Source organism: Phoca vitulina, unplaced genomic scaffold (assembly GCF_004348235.1).
Source record: "Phoca vitulina isolate PV1807 unplaced genomic scaffold, GSC_HSeal_1.0 scaffold36, whole genome shotgun sequence".
NCBI lineage: Eukaryota > Metazoa > Chordata > Mammalia > Carnivora > Phocidae > Phoca > Phoca vitulina.
In genome coordinates, this window is record NW_022589739.1 from 11,558,399 (window position 1) to 11,572,430 (window position 14,032).

Sequence of the window (14,032 nt, forward strand, 5' to 3'; positions counted from 1 at the left end):
TATATATATATATATATAAGTTGTTCTCTCTTTAAAATTTTGGGATATAGTTTCTTCTAACAGACCAAAATATACCCTAAATCTCTAGTGTATGGCTTTGTTCTAGTCTCCTGCCTGATCACATTCTTTCCCATTTTTTTAAAATCCTCTTCTTTCTTTTTTCAACCAATTTCTTATCTTATCAATTCCTCTTATAAAATCTTTTATAATTTTCATCTTTACAGTCATATTCCATCCCTTCATAATATTAACCCTTATTTTTGTACATATATAAGTTTTCCTTTCTTTAAAATTTTGGGAGGCACTTTCTTCTAACAGACCAAAATACGCCAAAAATCTAGTGTGTGGCACTGATCTATGCACCAGCCTGATCATATTTGATCATATTCTGTTTGTTTGTTTTTATGTTTTTCTTTTTCTTTTTTTTTCTTTTCTCTTTCTTTCCGTTTCTTTTCCCCCGGTTTCAGGTCTCTTCTGATTTGTTTAGTGTATATTTTTCTGGAGACATTGTTACTCTGTTGGCATTTGGTTTGCTCATTCATCTATTCTCCTCTGGACAAAATGACAAGATGCAAAATATCACCTCAAAAAAAAGAACAAGAGGCAGTACCAACTGCCAGGGACCTAATCAATACAGACATTAGTAAGATGTCAGAACTAGAGTTAAGAATGATGATTTTTTTTTAATTTTTTTATTGTTATGTTAATCACCATACATTACATCATTAGTTTTAGATGTAGTGTTCCATGATTCATTGTTTGTGCATAACACCCAGTGCTCCATGCAGAATGTACCCTCTTTAATACCCATCACGAGGCTAACCCATCCTCCCACCCCCCTCCCCTCTAGAACCATCAGTTTGTTTTTCAGAGTCCATCGTCTCTCATGGTTCTTCTCCCCCTCTGATTCCCCCCCTTCATTCTTCCCCTCCTGCTATCTTCTTCTTTTTTTTTTTCTTAACATATATTGCATTATTTGTTTCAGAGGTACAGATCTGAGGTTCAACAGTCTTGCACAATTCACAGCACTTACCAGAGTGCATACCCTCCCCCGTGTCTATCATCCAGTCACCCCATCCCTCCCACCCCTCACCACTCCAGAAACCCTCAGTTTGTTTCCTGAGATTAAGAATTCCTCATATCAGTGAGGTCATATGATACATGTCTTTCTCTTTTTGACTTATTTTGCTCAGCATAATACCCTCCAGTTCCATCCACGTCATTGCAAATGGTAAGATCTCATTCCTTTTGATGGCTGCAAAATATTCCATTGTATATATATACCACATCTTCTTTATCCATTCATCTGTTGATGGACATCTTGGCTCTTTCCACAGTTTGGCTATTGTGGACATTGCTGCTATAAACAAGAATGATGATTTTTTTTTAAGATTTTATTTATTTATTTGACAGAGAGAGACACAATGAGAGAGGGAACAAAGCAGGGGGAGTGGGAGAGGGAGAAGCAGCCTTCCCCCTGAGCAGGGAGCCCTATGCAGGGCTCAATCCCAGGACCCTGGGATCATGACCTGAGCTGAAGGCAGACGCGTAACGACTGAGCCACCCAGGCGCCCTCAGAATGATGATTTTAAAGATACTAGCTGGGCTTGACAAAAGCATGGAAGATATTAGAGAAACACTTTCTGGAGAAATATAAGAACTAAAATCTAACCAAGTCAAAATCAAAAAGGCTATTAATGAGGTGCAATGAAAAATGGAGGCTTTAACTGCTAGGATAAATGAGGCAGAAGAGAGAATTAGTGATATAGAAGACCAAATTATGGAAAATAAGGAAGCTGAGAAAAAGAGAGATAAACAACTACTGGGCAGAATTCAAGAGATAAGTGATACCATAAGACGGAACAATATTAGAGGGCAGAATTCGAGAGATAAGTGATACCATAAGATGAAACAATATTAGAATAACTGGGATGCCAGAAGAAGAAGAAAGAGAGAGAGGGGCAGAAGGTATATTGGAGCAAATTATAGCAGAGAACTTCCCTAATCTGGGGAAGGAAACAGGCATCAAATCCAGGAGGCACAGAGAACCCTCCTTAAATCAATAAAAATAAGTCAACACCCTGACATCTAATAGTAAAACTTACAAGTCTCAGAGACAAAGAGAAAATTCTGAAAGCAGCTCGGGACAAGAGATCTGTAACCTACAATGGTAGAAACATTAGATTGGCAACAGACCTGTCCACAGAGACCTGGCAGGCCAGAAAGGACTGGCATGATATCTTCAGAGCACTAGATGAGAAAAATATGCAGCCAAGAATACTACATCCAGCTAGGCTGTCATTGAAAATAGAAGGAGAGATAAAAACTTCCAGGACAAACAAAAACTAAAGGAATTTGCAAACACAAAACCAGCCCTACAAGAAATCTTGAAAGGGGTCCTGTAAGCAAAGAGAGAGCCTAAAAGTAACATAGACCAGAAAGGAACACAGACAATATACAGTAACAGTCACCTTACAGGCAATACAATGGCACTAAATTCATATCTTTCAATAGTTACCCTGAATGTACATGGGCTAAATGCCCAATCAAAAGACACAGGCTATCAGATTGGATAAAAAAACAAGACCCATTGATATGCTGTCTGCAAGAGACTCATTTTAGACCCAAAGACACCCCCAGAGTGAAAGTGAGGGGGTGGAAAACCATTTACCATGCTAATGGACACCCAAAGAAAGCTGGGGTGGCAATCCTTATATCAGACAAATTAGATTTTAAAACCAAAGATTATAATAAGAGATGAGGAAGGACAGTATATCATACTTAAAGGGTATATCCAATAAGAAGATCTAGCAATTGTAAATATCTATGGCCCTAACATGGGAGCAGCCAATTATATAAACCAATTAATAACAAAAGCAAAGAAACACATTGACAACAATACAATAATAGTGGGGGACTTTAACACCCCCCTCACTGAAATGGACAGATCATCTAAGCAAAAGATCAACAAGGAAATAAAGACTTTAAATGACACATTGGACCAAAGGGACTTCACAGATATATTCAGAACATTTCATCCCAAAGCAACAGAATACACATTCTTCTCTAGTGCCCATGGAACATTCTCCAGAATAGATCACATCCTAGGTCACAAATCAGGTCTCAACTAGTACCAAAAGGTTGGGATCATTCCTTGCATATTTTCAGACCACAATGCTGTGAAACTAGAACTCAATCACAAGAGGAAAGGTGGAAAGGCCTCAAGTATGTGGAGGCTAAAGAGCAACCTACTAAAGAATGAATGGGTCAACCAGGAAATTAAAGAAGAATTTAAAAATTCATGGAAACAAAGGAAAATGAAAACACAACTGTTCAAAATCTTTGGGATGCAGCAAAGACAGTCCTAAGAGGAAAGTATAAAGCAATACAAGCCTTTCTCAAGAAACAAGAAAGGTCTCAAATACACAACCTAACCCTACACCTAAAGGATCTGGAGAGAGAACAGCAAATAAAGCCTAAACCCAGCAGGAGAAGAGAAATGATAAAGATCAGAGCAGAAATCAATGAACTAGAAACCAAAAGAACAGTAGAACAGATCAACGAAACTAGGAGCTGGTTCTTTGAAAGAATTAACAAGATCGATAAGCCCCTGGCCAGACTTATCAAAAAGAAAAGAGAAACGACCCAAATAAATAAAATCACGAATGAAAGAGGAGAGATCACAACCAACATCAAAGAAATACAAACAATTATAAGAACATATTATGAGCAACTCTATGCCAGCAAATTAGATCTGGAAGCAAGGGATGCATTCCTAGAGATGTATCGACTACCAAAACTGAACCAGGAAGAAAGAGAAAACCTGAACAGACCTATAACCACTAAGGAAATTGAAGCAGTCATCAAAAATCTCCCAAAATACAAAAGCCCAGGGCCAGATGGCTTCCCAGGGGAATTCTACCAAACATTTCAAGAAGAATTAATACCTATTCTTCTGAAACTGTTCCAAAAAATAGAAATGGAAGGAAAACTTCCAAACTCGTTTTATGAGGCCAGCATTACCTTGATCCCCAAACCAGACAAAGACCCCATCCAAAAGGAGAATTACAGACCAATATCCCTGATGAACATGGATGCAAAAATTCTCACCAAAATACTAGCCAATAGGATCCAACAGTACATTACAAGGATTCTTCACCATAACCAAGTGGGATTTATCCCTGGGCCGCAAGGTTGGTTCAACATCCATAAATCAATTAATGTGATACAATACATTAATAAAAGAAAGAACAAGAACCATATGACCCTCTCAATAGATGCAGAAAAAGCATTTGACAAAGTACAGCATCCTTTCTTGATCAAAATTCTTCAGAGTATAGGGATAGATGGTTCATACTCAATATCATAAAAGCCATCTATGAAAAAGCCACAGCAAATATTCTCAATGGGGAAAAACTGAGAGCTTTCCCCCTAAGTTCAGGAATGCGGCAGGGATGTCCACTATCACCACTGCTATTCAACATTGTATTAGAAATTCCAGCCACAGCAATCAGACAACAAAAAGAAATAAAAGGCATCCAAATCAGCAAAGAAGAAGTCAAACTCTCACTGTTTGCAGATGATATGATATTTATGTGGAAAACCCAAAAGACTCCACCCCAAAACTGCTAGAACTCATACAGGAATTCAGTCAAGTGGTAGGATATAAAATCAATGCACAGAAATCAGTGGCATTCCTATACACCCACAACAAGACAGAAGAAAGAGAAATTAAGGAGTCGATCCCATTTACAATTGCACCCAAAACCATAAGATACCTAGGAATAAATCTAACCAAAGAGGCCAAGAATCTGTACTCAGAAAACTATAAAATACTCATGAAAGAAATTGAGGAAGACACAAAGAAATGGGAAACGTTCCATGCTCATGGATTGGAAGAACAAATATTGTGAAGATGTCAATGGTACCTAGAGCAATCTACACATTCAATGCAATCCCTATCAAAATACCATCAACTTTTTTCAAAGAAATGGAACAAATAATCCTAAAATTTGTATGGAACCAGAAAAGACCCCAAATAGCCAGAAGAATGTTGAAAAAGAAAAGCAAAGCTGGTGGCATCACAATTGCGGACTTCAAGCTCTATTACAAAGATGTCATCATCAAGACAGTATGGTACTGGCACAAAAACAGACACAAAGATCAGTGGAATAGAATAGAGAGCCCAGAAATGGACCCTCAACTCTATGGTCAACTCATGTTCGACAAAGCAGGAAAGAATGTCCAATGGAAAAAAGACAGTCTCTTCAACAAATGGCATTGGGAAAATTGGACAGCCACATGCAGAAGAATGAAACTGGACCGTTTCCTTACACCACACACAAAAATAGACTCCAAATGGTTGAAAGACCTCAATGTGAGACAGGAGTCCATCAAAATCCTAAAGGAGAACACAGGCAACAACCTCTTCAACCTCAGCCACAGCAACTTCTTCCTAGAAACATCTCCAAAAGCAAGGGAAGCAAGGGCAAAAATGAACTTTTGGGACTTCATCAAGATAAAAAGCTTTTGCACAGCAAAAGAAACAGTCAACAAAACCAAAAGACAACCGACAGAATGGGAGAAGATATTTGCAAATGACATATCAGATAAAGGGCTAGTATCCAAAATGTATAAAGAACTTCTTAAACTCAACACCCAAAGAACAAATGATCCAAGCAAGAAAAGGGTAGAAGACATGAACAGACATCTTTCCAAAGAAGACATCCAAATGGCCAACAGACACATGAAAAAGTGCTCAACATCGCTCGGCATCAGGGAAATCCAAATCAAAACCTCAATGAGATACCACCTCACACCAGTCAGAATGGCTAAAATTAACAAGTCAGGAAATGACAGATGTTGGCAGGAATGCGGAGAAAGGGGAACCCTCCTACACTGTTGGTGGGAATGCAGGCTGGTGCAGCCACTCTGGAAAACAGTATGGAGGTTCCTCAAAAAGTTGAAAATAGAGCTACCATATGACCCAGCAATTGCACTACTGGGTATTTACCCCAAAGATATAAATGGAGGGATCCGAAGGGGTACGTGCACCCCGATGTTTATAGCAGCATTGTCTATAATAGCCAAACTATGGAAGGAGCCAAGATGTCCATCGACAGACGAATGGATAAAGAAGATGTGGTATATATATATATATATACAATGGAATATTATGCAGCCATCAAAAGGAATGAGATCTTGCCATTTGCAAGGACATGGATGGAACTGGAGGGTATTATGCTGAGTGAAATAAGTCAATCAGAGAAAGACATGTATCATATGACCTCACTGATATGAGGAATTCTTAATCTCAGGAAACAAACTGAGGGTTGCTGGAGTGGGGGGTGGGGTGGGAGGGATGGGGTGACTGGGTGATAGACATTGGGGAGGGTATGTGCTATGGTGAGTGCTGTGAATTGTGTAAGACTGTTGAATCACAGACCTGTACCTCTGAAACAAATAATACATTATATGTTTAAAAAAAAAAAAAAGAAGATAGCAGGAAGGGAAGAATGAAATGGGGGAAATCGGAGGGGGAGACGAACCATGAGAGACTATGGACTCTGAGAAACAAACTGAGGGTTCTACAGGGGACGGGGTGTGGGGATGCTTTAGCCTGGTGATGGGTATTAAAGAGGGCACGTACTGCATGGAGCACTGGGTGTTATGCGCAAACAATGAATCATGGAACACTACATCAAAAACTAATGATGTAATGTATGGTGATTAACATAACATAATAAGAAAAAAAGAACATCTGATTAATGGCAAATGTCTTTAAGACAGTGGCCAGTATCCTAAGAATTAAATGATTGACTATACAGAAGAATATTTTCAATTTGAAAATTTCCCTTTAGCAAACTTCTCAAGGCAAAAGTACCAAGGATTACAAAATCACTGACTAGATGAATAACAAGACAGTTATGTAAATTTATAAGATGCAAACACATATATTAACATGTCATGTATTTTCTGCAGGCTAGCAGAGACAGATTCAGATATTTTGAAGCAATGATTAAAAAATAATCAAGATTAAAAATCTACTTTGTTAGACACAGGAACAATAAAATGTTTCTCATGTCTACATTTAGATTCTTCATGAAATTTTCATGTTTACTATATTAAAGAATTACTTATTCTGACAATTACTATTTTATGAATTCAATATAATGCTAGATGCTTTGCTACTAATAACAAATAATGCTATACACCATTAAACCTTAAGAAAACATAATTCTTAGTCTGGGACAATTTATGAGAATTGAAGAAAATATGGAAAAACAACTACAAAATGTCCATAGCAATTTAACTCTATGTTTCTGTACTTACTGCCCTATGTTAAACAGACAGAAAAGAAGTCCATTATGCAAAACTAATATCCACAAAATTATAATTTGTTCGTTATTCATTCAGTGAATATTTATCAAGACCTACTATGTGTAAAAATAAATAAAACAGCGTATACTCTCATGAAACATTTCTAACTATGTCTTCCTACTAAAATAATTCATAAGTCCCACCACTACCTCAAATTTAGCAAGTCCAAAACCAATTTATTTTGTTTCTTTTACAATCTGATTCTTCTGTGGTTGAGTGAAATTATCCTTGATAGTGAAGGATGTAAAGTGATTAAAAGTTTTACTTTGAAAAAACTCAACCAGCCTCCTCCAACCCCTGGCAACATGTCTTTCCACACTGAAACTGGTAACATAACATAATGCAACTTCTTTGATGCTGTACTTAATATACTCTTCTCATTTCCAACTCCACTATTCTGTACCTTCAGAATCTGCCTGTACTACATGCACACTGTGCCAGGTGTCCCTACCTCCAATCTTTCTTCACTCTAATTTACCTTCTATGCAAATATCAGATTAATCTTATAATAGAATCACAACATTGCTTAAAATAATCTTCAATAGCTTCTCTTGTTGTCCAAGTTGTACACAAATTCCGCCAGCCAAGAAAATATTATGTTCTAATCCTGGATATCAGGGTAGTAGATCTCAAAGTGAGATTTGCTCTCTCATAATTATTCACAGAAATCTTTATACTTACAATTTTTGTACATTTTTAGAAAAGTGGAAAAACAAGGAAAAAAGAAACACATCAAAGATGGCAGGTAAAAGGCTGAAGCATCTCCATTTTTGAGAGAAGCAGGTAGTAGAGTTCTAAGAGCAAATATCACTTCGAGATCCTGATTTCAATTCCTTTGGATAAATACCCAGAAATGGAATTGCTGGATCATATGCTAACTCTTTTTTAAAATTTTTTGAGAAACCTCCATACTGTTTTCTACAATGGCTGTACCAATTTAAATTCCCACCAATGGTGTATCAGTGTTCCCTTTTCTCCACATATTCACCAACATTTGTTATTTTTTGTTTTTTTGCTGCTGTTTTTTTCCCAAAGTAGGCATCCTAATAAGTGTGAAGTGATATCTCATTGCGATTTTGATTTTCATTTCCTTGATGATTATTAATGTTGAGCATCTTTTCACATACCTGTTGACCTATATATAATAATACTGTACTGTATACTTAAAATTTGCTAAGAGGGGAGGTATTATGATAAGTGTTTTACCACATACACACACAAAATAATACTAAAGGGGGTAGGAGAAGACTTTGGAGGTGATATATATGTATATGGCCTTTATGATAATGATGGTTTCATGGTTGTATACTTACTCCCAAATCCATCAAATTACAAACATTAAATATATACAGATTTTTATATGTCAATCAAACCTCAATAAAATGGTTCAAAAGAAATATTTCCACAAAAGTTCTACTGAATAAGCTTGCTAAATTACACAGCAATATATATTCCCTCTGTAAAATATACTGACTGATGCTAGCAGCCAGTTGAACACTCATAGCTCTTTCTCCAATTAGCAAGTCTTCATTTCCCCCCAACAAGTGCACTGTGGGCTACTTGTTTTTCCTTCACCATCACAGTTATTATAATGGAAATTGTATACAGTGTATTAAAGATATGGTTTACAAAGGAAGCTAATATAAAACTGCAATTTATATAACTACATTGAAAGTTCCTATCTATATATAAAACAATGATGAATAAATTATAAATACAATTCTCAGGTTAAAAGAAAATGTTCAATGTTTAAAATTACTTTTATGACTCCTATATTTAACCAACTTTATTAGCTAATTAGCTTAATCACCAACCAAAATAGAGTTGAATAAAATGGCTTCTATTTTGCTTATTTATGATTCTTTTTTCTAGACTGTGAAATAGATTGGCAAGAGTGAGGGATAAATTAATTTGACAAACACTATTGACCAATGATTTTGTGTCAAGTACTTTGTTTATCAGTATATGTCAGGTAAATTAAAAATGTTTGTTTTAACCTGAACAACTAAGACTAAATAAGATAGTGTACCTGAAATTACTTGGAAAAATTAATCACTATACAGACATTAATTAACAGAATCCCTGAAGAAGAGCCCATCTACTTTTTTTCCTCAAATGGAGTTGCTTCCATTTGAGGGGCTATGCTGACAAATCTTCCTTCTATTGAAAGGGTAACCTTCATGGAACCCCTTGACTTTGTAATTCTATTTTACTGTTTGCTTCTGAATTATAGGAATCTATTTGCTAATTTTAACAAATATTTCATTTAAAAAAATGTACTAAATACTTGGCACTATGCTATTACCTGGAGATTCTTTCAAAGTATTCGTTATTTCACTTAGTTGTACACATAAATCTGTATAATAGATTATTTACAAGAAACACATAGAATAAAAATCAAGAAGAAATACTGGATCCTCATCTTAAATGGTGTATCCATGTTCAAAGTAAGGATTCAATTTCATTTTAAATTAAAACACATAAACACTGAGTTACCTTGTCAATATGTTCATTTTTCTTTGGTTCTCCGCCTCCACATTTCCTGGTGCCAGAGAAGTGAAGCATAATAGAATGGCACTGAAATCCCCCAAGGGTGTATTTATCCCAGATGGGTAAATGACTGTGACACCATCAAGGTTCTTCATAAAAATTTTCCATACGTAGAGGTAAATAGGTGACCTTCATATACCCCACTCTAAATAAGGGTAAGAGAAGCTCTCCTCCCGGTCTAAAGGACAAGTCAAGCAGTTACTCAGATCAGAACCAGTATTTGGTTGTGTCTATAATAAAATGTGTCTGTTGACTTTAAGCTCCATCATGAGTAATTTAGCTTAGATAAACACAAGGAAGGGTTTCTTGGAAGTGAAGTGAAAGAGAATAACTCACTTAGTCTCTGGCATTGCTCCTTCAACATCTTATTTGTATCCTCTCTAATTCTCCACAACTTGAAAGGTAAGACTCTCCCTACCTACCTCCGGTCTCTGGTCTCCAAACCCTCGGAACCACTGACTATACTTACTCTCTACTGTTTGGTTCATTTCCAGGAACCTGATACATATTCAGAAATTCCAAATTCCATAAAGACATTTTGTTCTCATCTATTTAGCTCATCATAGCAAAACTGTGCTTCTTCTATGTATATATTTCTTGACACATGTAATAACCAAAGCCCAAAATCACTGGCACATCCTCTCTATTGTTTTACTTATGTTTCTAATTTGTTTACACTTACTGTAGCACTTTTATTCCATTCAGTTTCTTAAGACTGCAGCAATCTGATTTGTTTCTTTTTAATTTTGTCTGAAGAGCAGAAGCAGTATGGTACAGGGAAATGAGCATACCTAGAGAGTCAGACAGACCTGGATTCACACACTGGCCTATTATGTCTGTCTAGGGGAACCTTTACTCTGAACCAAAGTCTTCTCACCAAAAAGCTGAGAATGTTAGTCACAGCCTATTAATGGTTCTATTCAATTAAAGCAACAACAGGTACAGATACGTGGCAAAGAACCTGGCTCAATATTAATTTTTTTTCTCACTAAGAATACTTAGAGGGCTACCCTCTCACTGGTCTTCTGAACTTTCACCCAGTGCATATTTCAGCCCAGGCCCCAGACATGGAAATGGCGGTGCCTCCCAGGTCAGCATGTTCATAGGGTGCAGCAACTGCCTCCCCTCCATCGGGCTCCCTGCTCACCGGGAAGCCTGCTTCTCCCTCTCCGATTCCCCCTGCTTGTGTTCCTGCTCTCGCTGTCTCTCTCTCTGCCAAATAAATAAAATCTTTAAAAAATAAATAAATAAAATAAAATTAAGCCTCATTAGTTTATTTACATAGTATACAATACATATGCAATCCTGACATAAAATTGTTTTGACTCTGAACGATAGAAACATTAAATAATTAGGAGATTTGCAAACCTAGATATCTCTAACACATTGGTCTTATTTATTGATATGGTATTATATTATTATTGAAGTAGAATTATATCATTATTATTATCATTGAAAGGTGTAGTGTAGTTGTTTTTTGTTTGTTTGCTTTTTGTTTTCTTTTGTTTTTTAAATTTTATTTTATTATGTTATGTTAGTCACCACACAGTACATCATTAGTTTTTGATGTAGTGTTCCATGATTCATTGTTATAACACCCAGTGCTCCATGCAATATGTGCCCTTCTTAATACCCATCACCAGGCTAACCCATCCTCCCACCCCCAAAAGTGCAGTGTAGTTGTTAATAGCACAGGTTCTAAAGTCTTATTTTCTCTGATTCCCAGCATCAATTCTTTCAGATTTTATGACCTTCAGCTATTTATCCAAACTTCTAAACTTCACCTTATGCATCTGTAACAAATAAAAATACTTCTCCCTTAGGTTTGTCCAAGGCTCAAATGAAGTAATCTATGTAAAATACTTAGATCATTGTATGGAACATCTTCTTATCATTCATATAATATATAACCAAATAACCCTATAAGAAATCAAAAGTCAGATTAAAGACCAGGGTATACATGCTACAAAAGAAGATTATCATTTTCCTCATTGATTTTTACCATGACAGGGGCAGGTTCCATAATGGTAAACAAGGCGGTATTTTAGTTTATAAATTAAGAAGAGTATCAAGCTTCAGATCCATGGAACTGAAGCATCTTCCCTCAGTTCCCTTTAGTAAACTTATGTCATGAGACAGGATGAACTGGCATTATCTATGGTGGATTCTTAGATTATCCCTGAAAAGAAATGTTTCCCTGCTAAGTTAAAATAAATTTTCACTTAGAATATGGGTTTAATAATTCTAAAATTGCAAGGCAAAATTAATCAATTATTTTCTTAGGCTTAGACCTACTCATCATTAGAGTATTTCAGGAAGGGCAAATAAAATAGAAATTAGCAAAAACATATTGAATATCGTCTATGAGCAAAGAATTATACTGAGCAAAGTTTAGCTAAAAATAAACTCTTATTCTCATGAGACCATATTAATAAGTATAAACTTATAATCTAGTTGAAGGATAAAAAATGTAACAAAAAATATTGATGAGTCCAAATTAGTGAGTGAGAAACAACAAATTTAGCTGAGTATGAAATTAAATTGAACTTAATTAAATATCTTATTTCAGTGATGAATCCCACAGACATAATACTAAGTGAAAGGAGCCAGATGCAAGTAGTATATACTGCATGACTCTATTTATATCAAGATCAAGAACAGGAAAAAGTCATTATGGTAACAGAAGTCAGAATAATGGTTACAATAGGAGAGGATATTGATGAGGATGAGGCATTAGGAAGCCTTCTGGGTTGCTGGTAATGTTCTATCGGTTATCTTGAAAGTAGTTATATGAGTGCATACAGATGCATTAAGCTGCACTCTAAAGTTTTGAGCACTTGACTAAATGTGTATTAAAATTGAAAAGTAATTTTTAAATTCTAAATTTAGAAAATCAAGATCTTAACAAGAGAATTCAGCTCCTGCAGATCATAATGCAAATTTCCCATAATTCTACTTTCCCTACTTTCCTCTTGACTGGGGTCCCTGGACTTGAATGGGCCCATGCCTGGATCTCGATCCCCTTCTGTTGCCTCTATTTAACTGCTCCTTCTGGGAATACCCTGATCCTGTTCATAGTCCTCACTGAGCCAAGCCTTCGTGAGCCCATGTACTATTTCCTCTCCATGTTGTCCACCACTGACATTGGTTTATGCATCTCTACACTGGTGACAGTACTAGGTATATTCTGGCTCAGTGCCCTAGAGATCAGCTTTAATGCTTGCTTATCACAAATGTTCTTCATTCACCTCTTCACTTTCATGGAATCTTCAGTGCTCCTGGCTATGGCTTTTGATCGTTTTGTGGCCATTTCCAACCCATTGAGATATGCTACCATTCTAACTCATGCAAGGATTACACAGACTGGTTTGGCAGTTATTACCAGGGGGACTGTCATTCTGACACCACTAGTCTTGCTTCTCAAGTGTCTATCATTCTGCTGAAGTCACGTGCTCCGTCATTCTTACTGCTTCCACCCTGATGTAATGAAACTCTCATGTTCAGACACAAAGATCAACAGTGCATTTGGACTAACTGCAATCATCTCTACCGCTGGAGTGGACTCTATCTTTATCCTGCTTTCCTATGTCCTGATCATTCGCTCAGTTCTCAACATTGCATCCCCAGAGGAGAGGAAAAAGGCTTTCAGCACCTGCATTTCTCATATCACAGCTGTGGCCATATTCTACATCCCTTTAATCAGCCTGTCTTTTGTTCACAGATTTGGGAAACATTCTCCACCATACGTGCCCACACTGATTGCTAATATTTATTTGCTCGTTCCCCCTGTGATGAATCCCATCATCTACAGTGTGAAAACAAAGCAGATTCAAAAAGCTGTGCTCAAACTTGTGTGTTCTAAGGGAACTCATATTTAACAATTACTGGCCCATAAAGACCTATTTCAAAGTCAGTGAAATTTGATCATAAATTGGAGTTATAACCCATGCAATTTTAGAGTTGGGTGGAACTAGGTATCATCTAATTCAAACATCTCCACAATGCTGTTAGTCCTACCTAAGGCAATTTAACCTTTCCTACCACCAAAATACTAAGTCAGATTCTCAGTACCTCTCAGTTACCCTATTCCTATAGATTACTA

The 14,032-nt window shown here is 36.5% G+C and overlaps 1 protein-coding gene across 1 annotated transcript; it reads left to right on the plus strand.

Moving 5' to 3' along the window:
- The first annotated feature begins 12,863 nt into the window (after positions 1 to 12,863).
- LOC116646272 (olfactory receptor 51F2-like) lies at positions 12,864 to 13,808 on the plus strand. The gene is given in 1 exon segment (XM_032426859.1): positions 12,864 to 13,808. A coding segment is annotated over 1 exon segment (945 nt).
- Positions 13,809 to 14,032: the final 224 nt, after the last annotated feature.